Source organism: Rhinolophus ferrumequinum, chromosome 4 (genome assembly GCF_004115265.2).
Source record: "Rhinolophus ferrumequinum isolate MPI-CBG mRhiFer1 chromosome 4, mRhiFer1_v1.p, whole genome shotgun sequence".
In the NCBI taxonomy this organism is placed as follows: Eukaryota; Metazoa; Chordata; class Mammalia; order Chiroptera; family Rhinolophidae; genus Rhinolophus; species Rhinolophus ferrumequinum.
Window position 1 is genome coordinate 57978056 of NC_046287.1, and position 27475 is coordinate 58005530.

The 27475-nt window shown below is 39.4% G+C and overlaps 1 protein-coding gene across 4 annotated transcripts; it reads right to left on the reverse strand.

Moving 5' to 3' along the window:
• On the reverse strand, positions 1–27192 carry CHRNB3 (cholinergic receptor nicotinic beta 3 subunit). Of its 4 annotated transcripts, XM_033103792.1 has the most exons (6): positions 26969–27192; positions 19153–19304; positions 18059–18103; positions 6478–6587; positions 5348–6230; positions 1–4114 (listed from the first exon to the last, which is right to left on the reverse strand). In XM_033103792.1, exons 1-6 carry the CDS (start codon positions 27021–27023, stop codon positions 3980–3982), a joined length of 1380 nt encoding a protein of 459 aa, XP_032959683.1. In that variant the 5' UTR covers positions 27024–27192; the 3' UTR covers positions 1–3979. The 4 variants fall into 4 exon arrangements, with proteins under 4 accessions (XP_032959683.1, XP_032959684.1, XP_032959686.1 ...); XM_033103793.1 differs by lacking the exon at positions 18059–18103; XM_033103795.1 differs by lacking the exons at positions 18059–18103; positions 19153–19304.
• Between the last annotated feature and the right edge of the window lie 283 nt (positions 27193–27475).

The window sequence follows — 27475 nt, forward strand, 5'->3', positions numbered from 1 at the left end:
GTTTTCCCAAACCTAAGAAGGTCCATGAACCAAAGAAATCATACTACTATTATTTTCACTATTATTTTATTGACATACTGAACAGCAAGTCTTAATACACAGAAAGAATCTGTATCAGGTTAAACATAAATGGTAGTTACTATAGCTGTTATTAAACAAATTCACTTTAATACATAATAATAGGTGCTTCCAAGAAAGAATTATGACACAACCAAAAAGTCCATCCCAGCACAAAAATATTACTCTTTGGAAATTACAGTGTTCTAATGTAGCTGTTTACAGACCATCTTTAAAGGAGCCAAGGTCATAGGTAGGAGTCTTTATAACTGCTGTGTGTTATGGCCACAGGTTATACCACTAAATTTACCACTGGATAGGTGAAGAGATAAAGCTGTCATCATTTTAACCTAGGAGTTAGTCTTAACACTAATTATGAGATAGCCAAAAAGTATATGTCTCCTTATAAAGTATAATACAAACTATGCATCATCATCTATGATGTACTTTGTGAAAGATATTGAACTACAATTATGGTTGTAACTTCCAATTTACAGGAAATACAAGAGACAGAGGAACAAGTTAAATGACACCAGAAGCAAGCAACCAGATAAATCCAATACATGAGACATTCTTGGGGAAAACTGATTTAGTCTTTTCAACAAACAGTGATAAGAAAGAAATTAAAATAGATTTAAGTGGCATAACACTATGGGCTGAATCCTATTTTAGACAATAAATTTAGGCTATACTTGAGATAGGGAAACTTGAATATGGAATTATTAATTTTTCTAAGTACAATAATAATATTTTAGAAAAATGTTAATGTAAGAAAATGTTTCTTTAAGATACATACTGAAAACACACACACACACACAGCTGGTTAAGAGGGGCTGAGCAAGAGTACAAATTTGTCTTCATTTTAGACAAATAGCCCAATTCAAACTTTCTGGTCCTGGTTTAATTAATCAGCAAATATTAATTAAACCTTGACCACGTACACAGTTCTATTAGATTCTGTTGGGTGTATAATGAAGGATATGCTATGATATAGCTAAGGAAATAAAATTCACTTGGTAAAATAATAGAGAGCAATTACATTCTAAACTCTATAGCAGAGACTGAAAACACCACAGGCTTTCAGAAACAGGGAGCTCAGTGGGGACTGTGTGTTCTGTGAGGGCTTCATGAGGAGGTGGGGTGTAAGCAGAGATCTGAAGGATGAGAAGAATTTAGGACAGCTCTCTGTGTGCCTGCACATGTATGTGTGCCTGCGTGTATGTACCTGTTCCTGTGTGTGTGTGTCCATGCATGTGTGTGTCTGTTCCCGTGTGTTTATTCATGCATGTGTGTGTCCCACATGCTCACACATGTGATGGAGAGTTGTACGTGTCTTGCAACATCCACTTGTTGGAATTAGCTGGCAAGTTTTGCCCACAGAAGATTTTTCTTGCTATACATTTGAAATTAAAATTTATTTGCTTTGGAGTTATCTTTTATAGTTACTTCATTAGGATTATTGTGATATATAAATATTTATCCTTTTCCATATTTGAAACTGTTATCGTCTCCCAACTTAGTTGCAAGGAGGCTTAAGCTTCATGTACACATATAAATGTTTGACCTTTTCTGTATTTGTGCCCGATCAGAAAGAGGCTTGCTATAGAAAGTGTTTCATTTTCCAAAATTTAAAAGTGAATTCCAATTGAAATGCATTTTTCTACGATTAGTATTGTCATTTACCTAGCAAACTAAAGAGTTAGATCAAGTTAAGTAATGCGTAAAAGTCAGTAATGTTAGCACTAAAAAGGCCAGTGATTTGCCCTTTGATTTCACCATCCCATCAGGGATTTACAGCATTGAATCCTTGATTGCATCACAATGTTTTCCTGCAAATCCTGTCCTAACGTAGTGATAAAGCAGACTACATTTTCCCAAAGGAACAAAGTTATAATTAAAAGTTGTGTGGTTTAAAAATTGTGAAAGCTCCAGTATAAATCTCCAAAGCATAGAATTTTAGAGCAAGAGAGAGCTTCAAAGGTCATGAGTCATAACCTCTTATTACTGACAAGAGAGGACAAAGGACTCGCCTAAAGCCCCACAGCTCACACTTAGGTAATGGCTGGTCTAGAATGCAAGAGTCCCAGTGCTCTGGCTCCCACTTTCCATATTGTCTCCCTTTTAAAAATCCAGTGAAATGTGCAGAAAAGTAATGGATATGTGGATCATACAAGGATCCCCAATATTTTATAATGTGTGTACATAACACACAAAAAATACAGTACTGTGGTACAAAATTTGGTATCTATTAAAAGCAAATACATCGACCATATTAAATATTACCTAAACATTTAAAATATATAAACATGATTTCTGTTTTGTAATTTAGAATTGCTATTTAGGGTGATTTTAATGGCATGAATCTGTCTAAAAAAGCAGTCCAGGCTATTTGAAAACATTCTATTACTTTCATTCACTGCTGTTCTTTTTGTTCTAAGAATAGAGCAGATCTAGGAACTTTGTAGGCCTATGAAAGAGAGCCATACACGACAGGGAGGGTAATTAAAGGAACAACTTCAGGAAGGAGTGATCAAGGGCACAACAGAAGAAGAAATTAGGTATGAAAAGGAGAAGGGCTAGTTGGTAAGAACAAGATGGTATATCTGACTGGAAGCAGGAAAAGCTGTCAGAGAATATGATAAATGTCCAGGAGACTATAAACAGCCAGGTGTGAAGAACCCCACTAGCGTGGACATGGTCCTCCTGCCAAGTCTAACAACATGGGCATCATTAACTTCAAGACAGGCCCCTGCTCCTTTGTTGCCAATAAAGAGCAATTCTATTCCTAACAGAATCATCTTTTCAGTTCCCATCCATGTCCAGCATCCACCAGTCTTCAAAGTCAAAATTATTCGGAGTCCTTAAAACAGATTCACACTCTTCTCATGGTATGGCGCCAGCGTTGGTCTTCAGTGTTGTAGTTACCATGAATAGGGACTAGGATTTTAAAAAGATTTCTAGTATAAAATGGCTGGCTGATGTGTTTCTTTCTTTTTTTCTCTTCTGAATCCTATTGATATTTCAGAAGAAATGTAACATGAAACTAAATTCAAAACAGCACTGGAAAGTTGGCTTAAAAAAACCATTTATAAAGAGACTGTTCAGTACAGGTACTTCAAGGAAAAGACAACGGGTATCAATGACTGCACTTCTAGTAGCAGATGACATTGTTTCTACTGTAAGTTATTTTGCTATGACCTTAAAGAAGCTTGCAACTCACAGTAGGTTCTAGTTTCACCATCTGAAAACCTTTGCAACGTGATGAATAACACGTGACTTAGAGGTTTACCACCTTCAGGTGAGACCATTTCTAATGAATGCCATGTTTGAGGGGAACTTTAGTTGGCCAGTGGCGTCTTGGAGTCTTCATAATGACAATTATGCTGTGCCAGGTGCTTTCATACCAGTGAAATTCCTAAACGGTTGTTGAGATTTGTTCATCCACGCTGCAAGAGGAGCACAACACATAGCCCCAGTATGCAACTCAGGCAAAACCATCAAGGACACCAGTAGATACAGGAGACCCAGGTCCTGCCCACATGAATGGCTACACATGAGACTTCCTTGAATTCTTGGTGGGCCTCCATAGTCCAGCTTCCTGGGGGTATTAGTCCACCAATCAGCAACAGTCTTTGTGCGTCTTGGCTTGTGACCTCAGGCCTGGACATATGACTGCTCCCTGAATGTCTGCGGAAGCCTAGGCAGGGGAGTGCGGAGGTTCTGCTTTAGTTAAACCCAACTCACTCTAATAGCAACCACGAATTTACTGTGGGCAAACCCTCTTTCACCAAAGTTCAGTTTCTATGAGGATGACAGGCCCTTCCAATAAACACATGCTGTATGTACATGCTAGCAAGATGTCAGTTCTAAAGTGTCATTTGATATCATGGTATGTATTTTACATTGCTCTGGAGACTTGTTCCTAGTGGTAACTGTGTAGCCACATCTTCAAAGCAGGGGTGAAAATCAGAACCGAGCCTGTAACTGACACTATCAGAAAAAGCCACAGGAAGATGCGGTCGAGAACCTGAGCTACAAATTTCCAGTCTTGTACTACCTGCAAAAGAGAAAGAGACGCTTTCTGTTTAAGGTACTGGACAACTGTTCTGAATTCATTTCAAGGAATTTAAAAAGAGTAATATTCAGGTTTACAGTGCATCGGTTTTCAAAACACACCTAACACATCTCCTGCAATATAGGCTCAGATTCGTTCCCTTAACTTTGCTAACAGTGCCCCCAAAAAACAGCCTGTGAGCACTCTATCAACATTGAAGACATACAATTGAAACAACAGAATCATTTATGCATTTATAAACATTACTGTTTAAAACAGGAAAAGCCTGAGTTTTACACAAATAAAAAGCCAGTATCTCTTGGTGTGATGCTTCCTGATATTACATAAGAAATGACTTGCAAATTTATAAATTAAGAATTTTCATGGCCCAATGTCACAAGTCATCTTTTCTGCTACTCCTCATCTGGGCATGGCTGCTATAGATCCAGAATGATGGACACTGCCAAGGAGAACGGACAGGAATTCATAAGGGAGAGAGGAGACCAAGTCCCTTTGGAGAAAGAGAAGTTGCGGGTAATGGGCAAGAAGTCTCTAAGGGCAAGGTCAGAGCAAGGACAAGCAGCGAGGCCAGGAAAGTCTGAAGAACAGACCAGTTCTCATCTTTCAAGGGAAAATAAGTGTCCTATTTCTCCTATCTGGGGATTTTGGGTCATGTCTCGAGTCATATAGAATATAGGTAGAATCTGAGTCAAGGACTGTTTTGAGTCTGAAATTCACACCCTTGTCACACTTTTTTTTTTTTTTAATCTGTAAGCTAAATAACTACACCCTTTTCTCTCAAAATATTTGTTGTAACACTATATTTTTATATTAACTTAAAATTTTAATTCTTTCTGTTCTTTTATTTCCAAACACTATGGATAGAAATATCCATCATCCTGTAAAAAACGAGAGAGAAATTACCAGAGACCACAATGGCCAACTTAAAATGTCGAACTGAATTATTTTAAATAGAATTAAGTTTAACCATAAGGAATAGTGCTTAATCTATAGTTGCTTCACTTTTCCTCATTCTGTTTTTGTGCACTTCTTCCTAAAAATCCATACAAAATTCCTAATTTATGTCAGGGCTTGTTTTAAATTCTATAGATGCAAAACAGGTAGCTAATAATGTCATATTTTAAACAATGACAGCATTTTGTTGTAAATAGATGTGAAAATATTCTTTCTTGGACACTTCAATGGCAGCGTTATTACGAATATTAGTTTACTCACCTGGGTAATAAAATGCTCTTTCTTCACATGCCTTGAGATGTATCTGATGGAATCAGCGGCCTTTTCCAAGAAAGCCACCAGGACTTTTTCTCCATCACTAACGTGTTTTTGTTTCTTTTTTTCTAGGACTTTGCTTTTCATTACTGGTTTACTCTCCTCTTCATCTGGGAAAGAGTAACGATCCACGTGGTCCTTCATGCAAAGTAATTTAGGAAGTTTTTGCAGAAATAGCCTCTTAACCCAAGGGGCCATGGGATGGTAAGTTGAAGAAGATCTATGGTGAACATTAATGACAAAGACAGTAACAATAATCGACAGGGTAACGAAAATCATAATAAACAATAGGTACTCCCCAATGAGAGGAATGACCTTTGAAGAAGATGGAATTATTTCCTCAATTACTAAAAGAAAAACTGTCAGGGAAACCAAAACAGATGTTGATAAGGAAAGTTTTTCTCCTTCGTCAGAAGGTAAATAGAACACGAGAACAGTTAGAAAAGAGAGTCCCAGGCAGGGGATTATCAGGAAGAGGGTGTAGAACAGAGGCAGGCGACGCAGGACAAAGGAATAAGTGATGAATGGATATGAGTATAAACCATCTCTTCTGTTTCCCTTCATCCCTTTTGCATTTAGTATTTCCCATTCTCCATTATCAAAGAAGTCTTTTCTGTCAACATTTTCATTTATCAAAACGAGGTCAACCATGGTACCATCGTACGTCCAGGACCCGAACTTCATGGAGCAGTTCTGCCGGTCAAATGGGAAAAATGTGACGTCCATGGTGCATGAACTTTTATAACTGGCAGGAGGGGTCCAAATGACGGTTCCGTTAGATTTCACTATGACTTTGGTCATGAGGGAGCCTTCGAAACGTCCATCAGCACTGTAGTAAAAGTAGTTTCACTTTAATGGTTAGTTGAACACTTTATTAGTTAGGTTTTTTTTTTCTTTTGTCCACCACTGTACTATTTGTATTCTGTAACTTTCCTACTCCTGTGTCAAACAATATTTTAAAAAGAAATAATTCTCTTGTTAAAGTTGTACATTTTTCTTAATTATTTTGCCCAAACCAGGCTTTTCTATTTCTAGTCCTAATCTGCCCAGTGTTTTTTTCTTCTGGTGATACTTACTTTTCAAAGAGAACTATGTCAGGAAGCCAGAGAGATTCTGATGGAACTTTAATTGAATGGATTCCACCGTATTCATCAGGATTCCAGCGTAATTTGTCATCTGTCCATTCCTGCATAAAATTAGTATACTATAATTTTATTCTGAACAATCAATGTATTAGACTTTGGAATCTTCAAGTTTATGTCAATCCTCTAAATGCAGTGATTTATTTAAAAAGGGAAATTCATCCACTTTGATCTTATGACCCTATCTGTGGCAGTTCGAGAGCGATAGCTGGAACCAGCCTGTTCTCTGAGCTTGTCCATACCCACACACCGGTCCTGCCTGGGATTTCTAAAATTGCCACGTCTATTACACAAAGAAGAGACTCAGCAACAAATACCACTAATTCATGATCCATTTTTTTTAGCATATTTTCTCTTCAGAAACTAAGAAAAATAATAATATCTCTAACTCAGTTTATTCTAGGAGACTTGGTCTAGTGATATATATATGTAGTCAGATTAAAAACATTTATTGTCTATCTTCAGTGTTGGGCAATCTACTCAACAGGTTTTAGTTGACATGTGTGGCACGCATTCATTATTTTTATTTTTATTTTTTTTACTGGGGAATACTGGGGAACAGTGTGTTTCTCCAGGGCCTATCAGCTCCAAGTGAGGGTTATCCTTCAATCTAGTTGTGGAGGGAGCAGATCACTGGCCCATGTGGGGATCGAACCGGCAACCCTCCTGTTCAGAGCTGGCGCTCTAACCAGCTGAGCCATCCAGCCGCCCTGCATTCATTATTACTATGTTTCATTTCCTGTATCAGTTAGGGATTGGGTTCCACTGCTAGTAAAGACTTCACTGAAGTGGCCTAAAAAAATTAGTTTATTTTCTCATGTTAAAGAAATCCGGAGATAGGTAGTTCAGGATTAGTGTGGGAACTACAGAGGCATAAAGGATGCAGGCTCCTTTACCTTTTCACTTTACCTTCCTAAGTACCTGGCTTCCACCTTCAAGGTGCCACTGCAGTGGCAGACAGCTGTAGAGCTGTTTGAACTCCAGCCGTCAGGCCCTAGTCTTAGAAAGAAATAAATGGAAGGGCAATGATAAAAAGGCAAAAAAGGACTGTAGCAGATGTCTGCACTTTTTTTTGGAACTTTATCAAAAGTCCAATACTAAAACTTTTGTTTACACCTCATTGGTCAGAACTTAGTCACATGACCATACCTATTCCCAATGGAGACAAAAAATATATATTTTTAAATGCAATTTTTAAATGCCCCATTTGCAGAAGGAGAGAATGGATATCAGGTAGGCCACTAACACTTCCTGCCATGATTCCTCTTGAATTTTCTTTTTCTTTAAAATTAATTTTTTTTTTAATATTAGTATTAGGTGTACAAAACAACATAATAATTAGACATTTACACCCCTCACAAAGTGATAACCCCTCCCCAAGTCTACTCACCCTCTGATATCACATATAGCTATTACAAGTCTAGTGATATTTTAATCTCATGATAATGATAAATAGTACAAACGATTTTGATTACTCAAGAGTCTTGGACAAACATCTACCCAGTATGTTAATATGAAACATCCGGTGTTTGCTGACTACTCTTGATGACATTATAATTTTATTCAGTGGAAACAATATTTTCCAAGATTTCTTCTCAAATTCTAATCCGAACTTATTTTGCGAGCACCCAATTACGGTTTAAAATTATATTTCTAATATTGTTAACCTCCAAATGCTTACATATTTTCCCTCATAATAGAAAGAAATCATTTTACATATTTTACAGGGCTGATGGATTCATATTAACAACCTGACCATTAATTGATTGGATTATGAAAGTTAAGTTGGATGATGTATGAATGACCCAATTACAGTAGAAGTGGACTTTCTTAAAAAGATTTTGGATCCAGAATCTTATGAAATCTGATCTGATAATTAAATTCTGCAATTTTACTGTCCCTCATGTGGACAGTTGAGTAATGATGTAGGATAATATTAAATAACATTTCAGAAAATTAGACGGGTATGCCCAGCATGAGGTTTTCTGAAGCCCAGCGATGCTAACTTTGTCATTAAAAAATCAGGAGTCAGCAGATGGGTGACTTCACTAGATGGTAAAATATTGAAATATGCATGATGCCTGAAAAATGATGGAATTATACACATTAGATGAGACATTATCTATTTTAGACAATATCTGTGAGGCTCAATCCTTGAAAAACAACTTTTAAAAGATACAGGTCTTTAAAAAGCGACAATCTAAAGGATGAAAAAAATCGCATGACTATTTATCAAAAACCATGCATATGAAGACTGACAGTTTAAGAGCCCAAACTAATAAAGTATTTACCATGTTTACTTGGTAATCACAAGGTTCCATCTCTTTTTTTCCTTCTTCTTTTGCCCATTTTGAAAAGCAAATATAATTTCCTTTCTATGAATAATTTGTCTCCTGCTAAGGAGAATTTTACTATCAGTAGCAGGTCTGAATGTCAGAAATGTTGAAGGGAACTCAAAGTAGCATTTTTTGTTTGTTTTACTTTCACTTCATTTATGTTTTAAAATTTACTTACAATGAAATGCACTTTTTTGTGTGTACAGGTCTATGTGCGAACAGACACCATCAAGATACCACAACAGCTCTGTTGCCCAACAAATTTCCCATTTTTAATCAACCTCTCCCATATCCACAATCACTGGCACCACTGATCTATTTTCTATTCCTATAATTTTGCATTTATAGTATGTCATATAAATGGGATCATACAGCAGAAAGCCTTTTGATTCTGATTTCTTCTACTTACCATGTGGATTTTTGATTCTTCTATTGTCGTATTAGTAGTTTGTTCATTTTTATTAGTGGTAATATTTCATTGCATGAATGCACCATAGTTTATTTTGCCTGGTAAAATATTTAGATTCTCTCCAGTTTTTAACGGTTATAAATAAAGCCACTATGAACATTGTGTACAGTGTTTTGGGTGAAAAACATTTTTTTTTTCCTTTTGGGAAATTACCTAGGAGTGGGATGGCTGGATCGTATAGCAAGTGTATGTTTAATTTTATATGAAACTGCCAAACTGTGTTCCAGAGTGGCTGTAGCATTTTACATTCCCAATAACAATGTATGAAGGTTCCAGTTGTTTGGCATCTTCTCCTGTGTTTGGTATTTCTCCTGTGTTTGGTCACATTTTTTATTTTAACTATATTATAATAGTTGTAAAGTGGCACCTCACTATGGTTTTTAATATGCATTTTCTTACTGACTAATGATGTTGAGCATCTTTTCATGTGCTCATCTGCCATCCATATACCTTATTTGAAGTGGCTGTTAAATCTTTGCATATTTTTAAATAGCGTTGTTTGTTTTCTTATTGCTGAATTTTTGGAGTTCTTTATGTATTCTGGAGAAAAGCTCCTTGTTAAATATTTGATTTGCAAATATTTCCCCCGCAGTCTGTGGTTTCTTAGTTCTCTTAACAGTGTCTTTCATAATACAGAAGTTCTAAATTTTGATGAATTCATTTTACCAATTTTATCTTTTATGGATTGTGTCATATCTAAGAAATCTTGCCTAATACAAAGTCACAAAGATTTTCTCCTCTGTTTTCTTCTATAAATTTTATAGTTTTAGATTTTACATTTAGATTTAAGATCCATTTTGAGTTCATTTTTTATTATAATGTGAATACAAGTTAAAGTTCATTTTTTCTTTCTTTTTTTTTTTTTGGCATATAGATGCCCAATTGTTCTAGCACCTTTTGTTGAAAAGATTAAACATGCTCCATTGAATTACTTTGGACATTTGTCAAAATTCAATTAACCATATATGTGCATGGGTCTATTTACGGGCTCTCGGTTCTGTGTCATTCTTCTCTATCTCGTCTTTCCCCAGCACCATTCGGTCAGAAATGTTGAAGGAACTCAGGTTACCATCACTTTCTATTGAGTTTTGAAATCACATAATATGAGTCCTCCAACTGTATTCTCCTTTTTCAAAATTGTTTTAGCTATTCTAGTTCCTTTGATTTTCCATATAAATTTTTGACAAAAATCACTCCACTGTCACCCTCCAGCTATGGGAAAATCTGACTCTTCCTCTGCTCCCGGAGCGGGCCTGCACCTCAGACCTGCTCACCATGATCTTCAGGGACCAGATTGGAGTCGACGAAATACCATGAGACTTTCGGGACCACTGGGAAAGAGGCCAGCCATTCTCTCTCCTGCTGAATTTGAACACAGGAAGCACTTTGAGGCTGGAGCCGATGTAGCCACTGTGCTACACTAGAGAAGCCCTGGATGAGAATGGAGTCACCCAGAGGATGAAGAGCCCAGAGACAGCCAGAGGGAACACCAGGCCCTGAGAATCTTACTGGAGCCCCTGGATCAAGCTGCATGTAAAGCCGGCCTTGTCCCTGGACTTTTCAGATTGTGAAACTCGAGAGGTTCTAATTTTGCTTATGCCAGTTTGGGTTGGGTTTTCTGTCACTTGGACTAAACAGTTCTCAGCTGATCCGGGGAGAATCGAGTAGATCTGAAGCAGGCAGCATGCTGCAGGCACACAGGCCATGAGCCCCAGGGACAGACAGAAACTCGGGCAGACGGACTGGAGCTGTGCTCTCACACTCTGGCTCCATCTTGAAAAAACAAGTTAGTGAGCACAGCTAATGAGTTCAATGTCATAGTTCCTCCGTTTGGAACATGAAGATGGCTGCAAATGAAATCGCCTGCTTCTTGGATTCAGTTTGCGCTCTTCTCCAGGCACAGCCAGTCTTTACCTATGCCCAGTTCTCACTGCAGAGGAAGAAGGTGGACGGCTCAAATTCGGGAGGCTTGGTGCAAATCCCAGCAAACAAAGACCGGTTTCACCAGAGATTCCAAGGAAACTGGGCCAACCCCCGAGGCAAAGGATTTTCAGTCAGAAGGATTGGCCTTGCTTACTGGCCCTCCAACAGCAGGATAAACAGCTGTGGCCAGAGATAGATAACACAGAGCTAGTAGTGGCATATTATGGGGCTCACAGTTTGGGGGGGATTCAATGCATTTCACAAATATGCCAGCCTTATGCTCCCATCGAACACACTGCCACCGTGTGCTCCTCGCCTGGTGCTACCTCAGACAATAAACAAGTAAACTGACAGGCAAATAATAACCACACCTGTGGTCCTTGCTGTGACGTGGGGGAGGTTTGGGTATAATGATACAGAACCGAGTTATGGACAGGAAAGGTAGTTTTTAGGAGATGACGTTTGGGCTGAGACATGGAAAGTAAAGAGGAGCAGTGCGGAAAGGGGGTGTTGGGCAGGGAGGTCCGCTGTAGATGGACAGCATGTGGGAAGGCAGAAATGAGTGACTGGATGAACAAGGGATGCATTTGAATCCTTGAGGAAGATATAAAGGGATCTATAGTGGATCCCGTTGTGCTCCTGCCAGTTAAGAAAAAGGGGCTAGGTGGGACTTTTGGTCAATGCCGCTTACTTTGGTGCACCCAGAACAGAAAGAGCACTGAAGCCCTGAGTCCCACACCTGGATTGTCCTTGGCTAGTTGCAGTCTTTTGTGGGGTTGAGAGTCACTCCTCCCAACCTTGGTGTCCTTCTGTAGCCAGACCTGAGGAATCAGAGATCTGTCCTTGACATGCCCATCCAGAGGGGCGCACAGAATTTCTACCAGGATGTGTGTCCACCACGACCCCACATCCTAAGATGACAACCTGTATTAGAGTCAGCAGAGGCAGGACGAGGATTCAGAGCCCAAATCCTCTATCTTGTTCTCTAAGGAGCTATGAGACTTTCTGGGCATTTCCTGGTTCTTTCTGAAACTCTGGGGGCATTTGGAGATTAATCTCCTGCCTCTCCCTTCTTAAAGTAAGAGATTAGAAATAATATCCTGTGCTTGTCTAGCATGTCCTAGCCAAGACCTTCAAAGCCTTTTACAAATATCAGCGCCACTTTTGCAGCAGTTCCCAGGTGAAGAGCTATGTTATTGCAGGAAACAGCAGAGCACAGGATATGACAGGGCCAAATATCAAAGTTAATCTAAGACAAAGAAAAAAAATGGAAAAACACTCCGAGTGTAGGTTTCTTAATTCTGAAAAGTGCAATTTCAAATCCATGTCATATATATTCCTTTAAAATTGTCTTTTCGTACATAGATTACCTGAAATATCACTCATAAATGTCTAGCTATTACCACAATTCAGAACCAAATTTCACTTAAACCTAATCATAAGACTTTTTTTTTCACTATAAATTTTTCAAATTATTCTTACTTTAATTCTAAGACCAATAGCTAGTAAGGAACGAATGTTCCTTGCTCTTGCTTTGATTTGCAGCCTCTGGGACATCTCTGGGAACTTCAGTTATGTTAAGATCAAGTGAAAAAATCTTAAAACCAAATTAATGTTGAGTCATTTTAATCTTAAAGATAGCAACATGACACATATGTCTCATATTCCCATTATATCCATGAGTTGTTAGTGCCAAGAGATAGGGTTTATCATTAAGGGTAAGAAAGCCTACAAAGGTGACACCAGGAAATGATATTTTTTGTGTCCTGGCTACATGCCAGATAATGTACAGGTCACATTCACACACATGATCTCATTTAACCTGCCAACGACACTGTGAGCTAGATATTGCTTCTGTTTTATAGATGAAGAGATTGAGGGTAGGAGAGGTAAAATGACCTGCCCAAGTTTATGTAGCAGGTCTTTTGACTCCTAACTCACTCTGCTTGATTCTTATTCGGGGTCCATTTGAATCAGAAGACCAAAATGGCCTCCTTTGCTAAGTTCAGAGTGAGCCTGTAGAAAAGGTAGGAAAATAAGATGGTGAGTAAAGGTCTCAGATAATTTCACGGACTTGTAAATTCCTTGGCAGGTTGTACAAGATAATTAGGCTTTGGGGCGATCATCCAGACCTTTACAGTGTGACTGTCTCTTCCATAGCAGGTTTGTTTATTTCTCCCCATTTTTCATTATGTTTGCTGAACTTTTTGTTGATCTAAAACAGGAATCAGCTGTTGGAGGAACACCAGTTTAAGATGTTGGCCTTGGCATTCAGGCAGCTTTATTTTCCTTGAATTGTCATGGGGAAAGGAGAGTAAACTGCTCCCAACCACAGTGAAACTGGCTCACTCAGAATCTTATTGTCTTCTTGGTGTTTACGCCCAACAGTACCCAGCCCAATGCCTTACACAGTGCCTGGCGCACAGTAGGTGCTCAGTAAATGGTTGTTGAGTGAGGAAATTTGACATCTGTCATCATAGTGATTATTCACATGATAATATCTAGGCAAAGGGTCCAACCCTTGGGTCATAATGAAAGATTGGTTTCATTTCCTATGACCTTTCAGGTGCTTGTGATGCAGTTTTCCTAGCGTTGAATATGATGAAACAATCTGAGCAGCTAGGGTATTAAGTACCTTCTGATGCAGTTTTAGTGAGTCAATGTTAATAATCTATTTATGATTTATAGGGTTTTGATTACTCTCTGGGAGCACAAAGGAGGAAGACAAACGAGTTTGTAAAGTAAAATCAATAAAATAAAAATAGCTCCACATGGAGGACGTTCTCACGCTGTCGCTAAATTTGTGCTTGATAATGTCTTTTGGTTGAGAGGATGGAGAGAAATGTTGAAATATACCAAAGGAGAACTATGGACATATAAAAGACAGAAGAATTGGGTAAAAAAATCCAAGCGTCTCGGTTTTGTACACTACCATGGGATATGCTTCTGTTCTAATTAGGGAGAATTTTCTTCTCTCTGCAGATATAAATTAAGGAGTGTTTTTCAGTGTCTGGGAAGGAAATGAGAAAAGAGGAGGATGTGATCATTTTTGTCTTATTTTGGCAGAGTCATACAGGGTGATTGGAGTTTCTAATAGGTTTGTTCTGGCATGAATGCTGTGGGAAGTCATGTTATTGAGAATACTATATAGATGGTTCATAACTTCACCTTTTTGGCTTGTACAACTTCTACTGATCCTGTAAGACCCAATATCTCTTCACCTCGGAAGCTTTCTCTGATTTTCTCCCTTTCTTATTTTCATTTTTGTACCAACATAATACCTTATATATACTTTCTTTATGGTGTTTATCATATTACATAGTTATTTTTTACACAGTTAATATCATGTCCTCTTTTTGAAGGCAGGGCTGTGTTTTAATCTTTGTATATCCAGGATCCAGCAGGCACTTAGTAGGTAGGCTCTCAATAGCCCTGTGGAATGGATAGAAACTGGAGTGAACCCTCACTTCATTCTCTCCTAAATGTCTTTCTAGACCAACTCCATGAGCTGTCCCAAAAGTTGAGAAATCAAAACCTTAGAAGACCAGGGTTAGGAACTAGGCTATACAGGCATAGTGCTGAGAGAACTAGACATCGTCCATCAGCTCCCTTCAGAGTGAGGAAGGGAAAGATTTCTTCACATAAGCCAGACTTCCCTTACCAGTGTGTAACCTTTGACAAGTCACTTCAATTCTCTAGTCCTCAGTTTTATCATCTTCAAAGTGGGAATAATAATAGAACTTACCTTATAAGGTGGCTGTGAGAATTAAATGAGTCCATTCCCTCTAAACACTCAGCATAGTGTCTTACAAACACTTAGTAAGGGCTCAGTAAATCTAAGGTATTATTATTATTATTATTATTATTATTATTATTATTATTAGCTGCTCTAAAACTGAGATCTGTGTAAAACACCAATGATAGCTTCTTTTTAAACATCAATTTTATTGTGTCTTTATCATGCATTTTCTTTTATCCTTCATCTTTCTTTTACCCTCTTATTTTTAAAAAAGCTAAAGAAAACAAAAAGTTTAAAAGTAACATGGCAGAGATCAAATCCCTTTTGTTCCAGTCAGCCTTCCTGGTCTACCACCCATGGCATAGAATTCATTCTTCTTTTCTGCTCCCATATTGTTTGCGCCATAACATAGCACTTAGTGACTACTACCTATTGGGACATTTCCGTGCCAAAGCCAACCTGTGTGAGTATTATAGAACAGCTTTGATAATGTTCTCTGCGCTTCTATAAAATGTGTAGCTGTTTCCCCACTTTGGCTCCTCCTGTGATTTAGAAACAAGTTTTGATGTTCAGTGCAGAAGCTGGATGTGGCAGAGAAGGGAAGGGAAACCCAGATTCCAGCCAGATGGGTTAGTAGACTCTTCTGTCTCTGTAAATGGGGGTAATGATACTTGCTTTGCTCATCCAGAGTGATTGAGAAATGTAAACGAGATAAGAGATATGACAACCATTTGCAGATTAAATGCAACGAAAGTCTATTATTCTTATCATTTCTATGAAATGGGAACCTAAGTCAGCAGTCTGGCTTTTCCACGTGTCAAACTGCCCCACTCCTACAGATTTCTCTTGCTTTGTTTTGGGTTTTGGAGATTTTTAGGTTTTGATTTTATCTTGACCTAGAGGCACTCACTAGGCCACTATGATTCTGGTGGCGTAACTTTGCTGGAAGTCATTTCCAAAGCCTTAGTTAAGGCCCGAGGAGCCCATTTGTGGCTTCTCTCCCTTGTTCTCTTCGGCTGAAGTGATTTCTTATTTTCAAAATCTCAAGAAAGTGAAAAGCGCCTACTATGTCAATATTATAGGCCAAGGGTCCGTGGACCACTGTTTTATGCAAGAGATCAATAAGAATTTAATCTCAAGGAGCAATTGGAGGAGGTATGTGTGAAGCAGTGAAAGTGTTTTGTTTTATTTTTCTTGACTTCCTCGGTCTATTTACACTTTAAAAGTTTTTCTTCTCTCCCCTACATGCTCAAATGCAGGACTTGAATATGATTTGATTTTTATTAACTCAAAATATCTCCAAATTCCACAGCCTGTAAAGTGCAAAAGTGGAATAAGTCACTGTGCAATAAGATAGGAATATTAGAAAAATACATTTATTTAAATTGTATTTTTATATCTACATTCCCAGCTTATTTTCTCCTGGACATTTCTTATATGCAAATAAAATAATATATAGATCTATTTCATAACTTGCTAACATCGCTACCAATTAAAGAATCAGAAGAATTGAAAGTGGTAAATATTATAATAATTCTCTAACTCTAATCAAATTTTTGGATGGGAGAAATTTGGTGATGCTAAATGAAGCCTGTGGAATCTCCTCACAGTTTTTTTTATCCATTGTTCCTTACAAACCATTAGCAGAAAGAACTAAACAATGTCTATGAAACCGGAATAGATAACTAACATTTCAATATAAACCAGTGAAAAGTATTACGTTTGTATGTTAAAATTAAGTGACATATTTAAGATAGCCCCACCGGGAAGATTTTAAATCTATGAAAGATTAGGGAGTATTTGGACATTAATTAAACAAGAAGTAATTGCTAACAAAAACAAAACATAAGCAATTAAACCAACTTTTTGCCTCCTATCAAGCAAGTATCAGTTCTTTCTCCTTCCACATAATATACGCAGAACTGGGCTTTGAAAGGTAACAATTTCCTGACAACTCTACACTGAGCTCCTCGGAATAGATACTTCTGTTTTAGGAAACAGGCTATAGCCAAACTAAAAATAATTATCTGAGCACCAAGCTGAAGACCATTCGAAATGCATTTTTAGTAATATCAGGAAAACGTATATTCATTATTTTGTTTAGAGCTGCACTTTGTTCTGAAATTGATGGTGGATGGCCTTTTGTCATCCCCTATTTCCTTTTTCTAGGGAACAACAAGAAACATCAGGGGTAGATTCTTCCCACGGAGGACCAGTGGGGTGAGGGAGAATTTAACATTGCTGATTTTATCATCCAGTTGCAGTATCATAAATGTGGGAAAGTTGCACTCTGGAGCCTTTTCCCCCTTTTCTCCGAGTAGGCCCAGGACCAGTACCCAGGACTCACTTTTGGAGACACACCTGCCCTGTGGCCAGTCCACTCCAGAGCAACAATGCAGAACAAGGCACGCCTTTGGGCTTCCAAGACCTGCTCTCTGATTCTTGTAAAAGAAAGCAAAAATAATAGACCCAATCTGTGGGGACAGAGCCCCAGAGAGCAGTTTCCAGGCTCTCGCCCTCACGTGGAAAGGTGCTGGCTCAGATAGTAAATGGCCATCAACTGTGGCTAGTTGGCCGTCAGCTGTAACCAGTGAGCTATTGGCCTCTAATATAACTGCTGTGGTTATGCTAGCAGAAAAATGGGGGCTAGCAAGAAGATGGTGGCTGAGCTAGCAAGCGCGGATTGCAGTTAGCACGGCGGATTGCAGCTAGCGAGGGGAGTCAGTCAGTTAGCAGAAAATCGGACAGCAGGTCGCACGTCGTCGTGTGAATCCAGCCTCCAGTGAGACTATAGTGGTGTGACTTCCCTACCTATGGCTCTGTGGGTGTTCCTTTTTGGCCTCACCATGTCCTGTGTTCTTATGTGGGGAGCGGGAGCAGAGACTCTGCAGGCTGCCCCGCACGACACAATCATTCCCAAATATCTCCCTAAGGAAGCCAATATGCTCTTTAAAGTAAAAAAAAAAAATTTTCAAATGGGGGCTTTTCTAGATAGAAAAGAAAGGAAATAATTAGGTTGAGAGATACAACACTTGGATTGATGTTTACCTGTTTGAGCCACACATTTGTTGTCATCAGCTGGTTCTTTTCATCCTAAGAAAATGACAGTTAAAAAGATATGAATTCAATTTAAGAGAAGTCATGTTTTGGATTTTTTTTTTTTTTTTGTCAGAAGGACCTTTCTGAGTCTTACTTTTGAGATGTTCAAAGTGTAAAGGACTCTCAACTTAAGAACAGTTAAGTTGCATGGAATCCTAAAATATGTATATTTTGCTTAAAATGAAAAATAATAATTAGAAGCAAGTAGCAACTCATTGTGATGATATTTATATAATACTACATAACCCAGAAAGCACTTTCAGGGTGCAAAGTAGAATGAATGAAATATTAGCTAGGTTGGAGATGGGCTTTGCATGATTTTCTAGAAGAAATCCTGGGCATTGAGTCAGCTGAGGTGGGTGAGTGTGTGTGCATGTGTGGTGGGGTGGAAGATTTGGGCAATGTGGGAAGATTATTCTGGGACTTTGGGGACCATAGCAGGATGATTTTGAAGAATCTGGGTTGTTACAGTTCACTGATTTTCCAGGAATGCAATCATGGCAGAAGTGCGAGCCCAGAAAGAAAATGAGCAGAGAATGTTAAAGTGCAGGTGAGGTCAGGAAAAGGTATGGGGACCTACGGGGATCCAGGAGGACAATGGGGTCACCTAGGCACTCACTCTGGTGCTGTCATCATCTATCTGCCCTCTTTCCTGCAGATACCCTGCCAGCCCTCCCGCAGCTGAGATGACACAAGATCAGCCCTGAGCTCAGTTCTCCCTTCTCTCCAGCTCCCAGTCCTCACCCTAGGTGTTCACCTTGGATACAGCAAACTCACCAGCGACAACGCCTGTTCTAGTAACCACATCCGCCCTCCAGCAAAACAGTCCTACACTAATAGTGTTGCAATGAAAATGTACTTCGTGACACCTCTCATTCTTTCCTCAGGTCATTTCACTGGCTTCTTGGGGCTGATTTTCTCTCACAGTGTTATTTTAAAAATTGAAATGGAAGACATGGGGAAAGAAAACAAAATAAAACTTAGACTCACAAACAGGTTCAGGAATGCATGTTCTTTTTAGCATAGTGCCAAGGATTACTCACCACATCTACAAGCTGAGATATTTTCAATCCAAAGTATACTTTTATAGTGTCATTAGAATTTAATACAGGGCGAACCCATTTCTGATAACTTTGGAATAAATGTCGGAGGAGGGCATCTTCATTTTCAGCTATTGAACTGAATTCTGCAGCAGCTGTAAGAATCATGAGGGAACCTGAATTAACGGAAGAGGCATAATGGCTGCTTTCACATCCTATGGCCCGAAGCTTCATATATTCCTAAACAGCCTAATTCAGCAAAGGCAGTTTTCAGGGTACAGGGGTTCCCTTTAACCATTCTCCATGTCCACAACACAAAGCTGAGAGTAGACTATACTTTACCTAGAACGTTGCTCTTGTGGGATTTCCCCAAGCTCTTTGTTGTTGTATTTTAAACATAGCCCCTCTCTTTGTATATTCAGCACCCCACTAATATCGTACAGCAACTCATTCTGTACTGTATGCTTTACTATAAAAAAAACCCTTAATTTTCCCCCCTGATAGAAACACGATGAGCAATGATTACATGCAAGACACTGCCCAAGTTTACTGGATCAAAACCCAAAGATTCTTAGTAGGAAGAAAAGCAGAACAGCACACATTCCCTGTATGTGCATGAGACCGTCAATTCAATAAGGAAGTAGCAATTCGAAATGCACTCTTAATGCTCCTGGGGTGAACAGAGCTGTAGATAAGATAGGCTGTGTGCTCTGTCTGCCCCCACTCCGTTCTCTTCCGCTTTACAAAGCGTATTAAAATGCAAATGAGTGATACAGAGAGACCTAACCTTACATTTATGCTTATTTATTTAAAAAACTAACTGTTCTCAAACTTTGATGCTTCAATTACTCTTAGTAAGCCCAGCTGCATTATGGAGCTGGTCAGCTGGATGGTTGCCAGGGCAGCACTCTGTAAAGGCAACTAAAACCTTACTGGAAAAAGAGGGGAAGCGAGGGAATTGAAATTCCCTGAAGACTCCTGGGAAAGAGGTGTTCACTTCCTCAGGCTGAACTGCAAGAATTCCTCTACCCCACATCCAGTTTTAACTTCCTTCAAAATACATTGCAACTCTGATTGTCCCCCACTGTCTGCACTGGTACCACTCTATCACACACTCCATCATCTATCTCTTGGATTCATGTGCTGCTTCCGAATTTCTTCCACTTTTGCCCCTTTCATAGTTCATTTTCCACCCAGCAGTTTGGAGCCATCTCTCAAAAGCAGAAGATTGTCAATTCCCTACTCCAAGCTTCCAAACGCCTTCCCATTAAACTTAGAAAAAACATCCCAATCTTACCATGGTCTCCCAGGCCCCCTGGAGCCCCTACCCGCATCCACTCTGCCCTTACCCACTTCTCCAGTGGCTCTAGCCCATCTGCTTTTTTCAGAGCAGGCCAGTGTGCTTCACTCTGGGACGGCTCTTACCCCACACACATTCCTTTACTTTGCTCTATGTTGAAGAGGTCATTTCAGGGTACACAATCTAAAAATCTCTTTCCATACTCTATCCCCTTATGGTCCTTCATCTTGCATCAGAGCACTTGATCATATTATATGCTTATTTGTTTATTGTCTGTCTGCCCCACTAGAAAATGCCAGTTTCAGGAAGCCTTCTTCACGGCTGTCTTCCTAGCTTAGGGCAGAGCCTGGGACACAGTGGCTGCTGCGCTAACAAACACTCGAGTAACAATGCAGTTAGCTGGTTGGCTTGTGTTTGCTCAGTGGTATTTGGAGAGTTTGGGCCAGAGATGAATTGCTTGAAAGAAGAGAGAAGAAGCAGGGAGGCCACAGCGGTCCTTCTGCCTTCACCTGCGCAGGTGACCGACCCTCTCCTCTGAGGAGGAGAATATTGTTTGTGGCAGACACTGCTAGTTCTCTGCCCAACAGCCATTTGCCCTTTCTTCCTTGGTAACAGATGCTAAAGCTATTCAGGATCGCATGGTGCCAACTTAAAATGTTCCCCTCTCAATCTCCCTTACAGGTAGGAATGGCCATATGACAATTAAGATATAAACAGAAGCCAGTGAGTGAGGTTTACAGGAAATATTGTTGAAGAGTCTGGACTCAATCTGACATGCACCTTTCACTTTTTATCTTTTACTTTTTGCCCTTTCTTCTGCCTGCCTAGAATTAGGACAAGCTGTCTAGAGGTTGGCCACCCGAGTATACAAACAAGTCTGTTGAAAGCTACATCCAAAAGATGGCAGAATAGAAAGACAGACTGAGCCTGAGTCCCTGAGAACATTATAGACTGCCACACCAGCTGTGGACTGCCTGCCTCCAAATATCTGGTATGTGAGGCAAACAGTCTCCCTGTTTGGCTAAGCCACTGGAGCCACTGTTATGGTCATCTGAGCGCAGTCCCAAATGCGAAGAGTGCCAGTGTACTGACTTCCCTGAGAGTCCTGTGTCCCCCATTCAGCCCAGTGAACACAAATTACTTAAGACACTATCTCAAGAGAAGGACAGCTGTGGCCTCTCTGCTTCTGTCTTCTCTCAAGCAATTCAGCTCTGGCCCAAACTCTCCAACAGATGGAGACACTGTAGGGAGGCTGAGAACACTGAATCATGTCTGAACCAACACACACACACAGTCTTCTTAGCCCGGACAGCCCTGAGCCATTATAATTTTGTACATATGAGAGGGATCCTAAGAAGAACAGAGATTGTACCTTTGAACTTCCTCCCCTGGCAGGAAAATTTTACTGTCATTTTGAAGGGAGATGGAGTTGCATGGTGGAAGGGAGCTTCTAATATTAGGACCTTGATATTCCCAGCATTTATCACCCAAAGCCATAGCCTTTATGAGGAGAGTTGGCTCCTGCTCTTTACCAGTATTCAAAGTAAAATGAGCAGACCTGCTCTTTAAGGGACCTGTGTCCGTATCGATCCATGTTGTCACTGTCAGGGGGTGAGCTGCTGAATCAAGAAAGAAACAGCATAAATCTGTATGGAATGTTTGTGTCCCTTCAGATTCGCATGTTGAAGCCCCAACGTGACTGTATTTGGAGACAGGGCCTATAAGGAGGTCATTCAGGCTAAGTGACTTCATCAGGGTGAGGCCCTAATCTGATAGGATTAGTGTCTTCCCAAGAAGAGGAAGAAAGACCAAGGATCTTTCTCCACACAAGCACTGAGGAATTGCCTTGTGAGGACACAGCCAAAAGGCAGCTGTTTACAAGCCCAGAAGAGAGTTCTCAGCGGAAACTGGATTTCCTGGCACTTTGATCATAAATTTCTAGCCTCCAGAACTGTGAAAACATAAATTTCTGTTAAGCCACCCAGTCTGGAGTATATAGTACTTTGTTATGGCAGTCCAAGCTGACTACTGTAAATCTGTCTTGACCTTACAAAAAAAAAAGCCAAAGGTTTAATGTTTTCTGCCTAATATCTTCAAGCTTCCTGAAACTTCCCAAAATAGAAGCTGAAGTCATTGACGTTATTGGAGAAGTAGCACACAGGCCGGAAAGTGTTTCTGGTTTGTCCTTTTTGTAAAATAGAACATTGTGAGGAAGGGCAAGTGTCTCCACCATTGATTGTTTGAGCCAGGGCCTCAATAAATATTTGATGACAATGAATGAACAAATTAATGAAAAAATTCGCAAAAGTCCTTAACAGTACTTTTAGTGCACAGGGGAAGGAGGCAGAGTGAACCCAGATCACAGCTCTAGAGGACGTAGAATCATAGATGTGCTCAGGATTTCCAGGACAGGGGGTCTCTGTTTTAAGGAATAAATGGGTTCCTGAAAAGCTGTGTATAAACCAAATTTTTGCAAATGGATTTACATTTTAAATTAATTAGACAAGTCCAATATTCTAAGTAACATTTCAGCAATTCATTGGCACGTCAAGAAACTGCACTTGGAAGATGAGTGACACCCCCACCCCACCCCGACACCCGCTGTGGGAGTTTGGATTTCTCAGAGTCAGCTTCCTGAAGGGGAGAGATGGGAGAGCATTTGTATTCATAAATAATTTCAAAATAAATTTAAAGGGAAGGAAAAGTAAAATGATAAAGAAGTGAAGGTAATGGAGCTGGCAAGGACCTCCAAGATTATCTAAGCCATGCTGTCAGTGTCAGAGGGTAAAGACTCTGGGGTATCAAGATGGGAAGTGACTTGCCCAGCGTCACCCAGTTAGTAAGTGGCAGGTGTGATCTTCTGTCTTCCAAGTCAACAGTTTTTCCACTAGCCCATGAGACTCGCTGAGGATTAAGGAGGGAAAAAATACTGTTCTCTCCATTCTGGCCTCCTTACAAATGTCAACAATTCGCTTCTATGAACATATGTTCCTTGTTATCGCTATTTTTGTTGTGTTGTTTTTAGCATTGTTTAAAGCAATCTATGGCAGGGCAGAATGATAAACCAGGTCACAGATACTATTCGTCAGGTTTTAAGGAGACATTCAGCTGGCACTCGGCAGATTGCTTTGCGGGGGTCGGGATTCACCGGCCCTTGACTGGGGTCTGCGCGGTGGTCACTCCCCTCGGAGGTGGACGCCCAGTGTTTCACAGTGGGAGCAACCCCGCTTCAGACTTGACCGTGGTCTTCCCATATTTCCTTGCCTCGTGTCCTGCTTTGCACACAACCCCCACACCCATCACACACACTTAGTTTAACACACGTCTTCAGAGGATGTGTGCCGCCATTAAAGCTTTTCCCGTTTCTTTTGATAAAAAGGGAATTTTGCTTCTCCCCTAAACCCCAGTTCTTTCCCCTGCTTAATCTTTGTCTCATTTTTCTTTGTCAAAATACTTGGGACTAGCCAAGCAATTCCATAGGCAGAGGGCAAGAAGAGGGAGAACCACTGAGAGAAAGCACGTGCAAGAGATTCGGACAGACAGACAGAGATGGAGAGTGCTCTGCTCTGATTCTAGTTATTTCCTCCATGTGGAACTCAGGCTCAGAAAGTGCCCCCAGCAGGGGACACACTGTTCTCGCTCAGGATGCTGAGTCTGTTGTCAAACTTGTCATTCATTAGACTGGGAATCCAACAAATATTTCTTTAACATTGAGAGCCACGGGACTCAGATTCAGAGACATGAATTCTGGTCCTGATTCCAAGCAGTGGGATCTGAAGCAAAGCATTTATCCTCTTCTGATAAAAACAGGGAGCGATTGGCAAGGCCCCTACAACTCCAATGTCTAATGCTTCTAGGATGTTTACGTCCAGGAAACGGCCACAAAATGTGACCTATTAATATCAAATATTTGCTGTTTCAAAGATACAAAAGAGAGCCAAAGTTTAAGACGCACCATTGATTGGGGAATAGCTCTTTACTCCTGGCTGCCATTTATGGCAACAGAGAAGGCATCGAGGTGAAGGTAACTAAAGCTATCAAAGGTCTGCACAGGACCCCCTCCCTGTGAGGAGGTCAGGGATCCCTGAACCCCAGTAAGTGGAATCATGAGAGATTTCGATGGGGCGCTCAGTACCGGGTTGAGACAAAGAAGTTTTTCTTTGGATCTACGACTTGAACTTCTGGGTCTCTTTATTCTTCTTCATCATGTTTCCTTTCCTTTCTTCAGTCTCTGAGACCCTCTGCTTCTTCCTCACCCTCATGTCAACAGCCACTTTCACCAACATTTTGACAAAGTCACTCACACTGAGGTAGAAATAACTGATAAGACTTAATAGATGAAACTGCCATGATTATTTATGGTTTTATTGAAGACAACACCACTGCTTATCCTTAGCTGAGAGAGTAAAGAAATAACTAAAGAATTTTAAACCTCGGTATAGTTGGGAGAGGCATATTTTTTGTTTTGACACCTTTGGGTATATTTTGATTTTTACCTTCCATTATCACCACCTTGTCTAAAACTGTCATGCACATAGAGCTAGCCTGTAGAGTAAAATAAAATAATGAATATTTATTGGATTCTTGCTAGCGCAAGAGGTTATTAGAATGCCTTTGTTTTATCCCCTCTTGCATCCCACCTGCTGCAACCATTCCTTGGATACAGAGCTCCTCAATAAATATTTATTGAGTAAGTAAGCACATGCTATCATGTGATAAGAGTGATGTGAAGATAAATAAGATACAGTCCCTATTTCTGGGAGCAGACACACAGAGTGTGAATTAGCAATACAAGAGATGTCACATGGCCATACACAATTATCCTTTCCACCAAAGCCAGAAATATATAAATGAGGGGTTGCCCCTTGTTTGAAAAAGGGAGTTTTATGTGACAAAAGAAAATTATTTTCTTTATAATGAGTCATAAAGTTAAAGAACTTAAGGAAAGATCTTAGATTTAGGAAAGATCTTTAGATTTAGATCTTAGATTTAAGGAAAGAACTTAAGATTTAGATCTAAAAATAGAAATAGACTCTAGTGGATCTAGAAATATTTATAAATATGAGAGTTACTACAGGTTATGACATAGATTTATTATAGATCTCTGACAAATGTATACAGCTCAGTATACACTCCCAAAACTCTTGCAGCCTACACAATGGAGAACGAGTATCAGCTTCTCCCCAAATTCTAATTTTTCTATGTAGAGGAGGATGCATAGATGAACCAGGAGGGTTTGTGCTAAGCACCCTTGCTAACTGGTGAGATGATTTCCCAGGAGAAAGAATGATAGGGATCAATTTTTTTCACAGTAAATAACAGAACACTCTAGTGTTAAGGCAGAAATATATTAGATACATGTACACTAATTGTATGCTAAAACACAGAAGCTGAGTATTATTTTTATGACTGGCAAATTGCATTTAAGACTTTGCAGAGACCAAATTTAGTGCTATTTGAAAGTGGGTTTGATGCTTTCCACACCGAGAAATTACTCTGTGTTCGAGTCCCTGGTATGAGGAAAGGCTACATTTTTGAAGACTTGATAGTGTTCAGGTGTGCGTGCCTCATGGCGCTATGGTTTCTGAACCTAGGACTTATTTCAGGACTTGGGCAAATCTATTTCACTGCCTGTGGTTCTCCACCTGAAATTTGCAATAATCAAACGTGGCAAAAATGCTAGTAACAAATAAATACAAATCGCTAATGGAATGACACTGTTTTCTCACCATCTCTGGCTCCTGGCTCTAACTAGTTGCCGGTGCAGTAGGAAAAGTTTTCTGTTGTTGTCACAAGAAAAGTGAAATGATTTCAAAACCCAGAAAACTGGCAGGGGAAAATGTTCACTCTCCCCTAAAGTTTTGCTTTCTTCCTCTTTCCTTTTCTCTTCTCTCTCTCCCTCCACCTTTTTTCCTTTTATTTGCCCTCTTTCTTTCTTAAGAATTCCTCTATTTTCAGGTGGATAATAGTCACAGAAAACTCACATGTTCATAGACATTTGACATATATTTTTGTTTAATTGTGATGTACCAACATACTAAATATATCTACATACACAAATGTATTCAAGTATTTATAAAGTCTACAGGATATATTGAACAAAAGCATCTGTACATAGATATAATGATTATTAGTAGATATGATTTTAAAATGTTGATTTAATAAATTTCTGTGCCAAATATTTTAACAATTCTCTGAATAACAATTCTCTGCAACATTCAGAGTGCATTTGGTAACATTTTTCCTGTTTTTATATCTTCCTACCAAACTCATAATGATTCAAAAGGAATAACAGAATAAGTGACAAAAGCATAACATTATGGAATTTATAAAGATGATTTCTTTAGCAATATACAGATTTTATAAAATTATTTATCAAAGCCACATTTTAAAGGTCATCCTAGAGATACCTATACATTACATTTTGTAATTCTAACATTATCGGCATCATAGTTTCACCTTCCTTGCTTAAATAATTCTACAATTACAAAGTTTTAATTTAGTTTAACTTGAGCTTACCTGAGGGAGAGACACCAAAGATGATGAGCATCAGGATAAAGTCTGCAAGTGTCATCTTTTCAGTTTTAGAAAGATTATCTCTCCCTTTTTAACAACAGAGTATTTCCATCGGAAAAGGGATTTTGGAAAGAAAATACAGTGGTTCAAAGTCCAAAGTGGAACCTAAAGGGAAAGTAGACACCCAAAGTGGGATAAAATGGTCTCAGACCATCTCAGATCAGTGTGATGTTTCTTAAAGTACACTTCACTGATTTCCAGTCAGCTGTCAGATCGAGTAAGTCTAAAAAATATCTCTGGGTCCTAACTCCTGACTTATTAATTTACTCTCTTGCAAAGAGATGCAGGGCAATGCAGCAAGAATGAAGCTAGACAACTTCTAAATGTTTCGCAGTATTTTTCTTGCAGAAATACAGGTTGGAGATTTGTGTAAAGGAGAAAAACTGCATTTTATAATTTCCATCATAGGAGTTAGTGAAAAATTTCTTATACATATTATTCCTCTATTAT

Bases quoted from the DNA above. Each gene is read 5' to 3' on its own strand.
- CHRNB3 (XM_033103792.1), bottom strand. From the start codon at position 27,023: ATGACACTTGCAGACTTTATCCTGATGCTCATCATCTTTGGTGTCTCT. The intron at 19,305-26,968 runs GTAAGCTCAAGT...TGATTCTTACAG, and splicing joins CTTTGGTGTCTCTCCCTCAG to CTGCTGCAGAATTCAGTTCA. The intron at 6,231-6,477 runs GTAAGTATCACC...CTTTTACTACAG, and splicing joins GACATAGTTCTCTTTGAAAA to TGCTGATGGACGTTTCGAAG.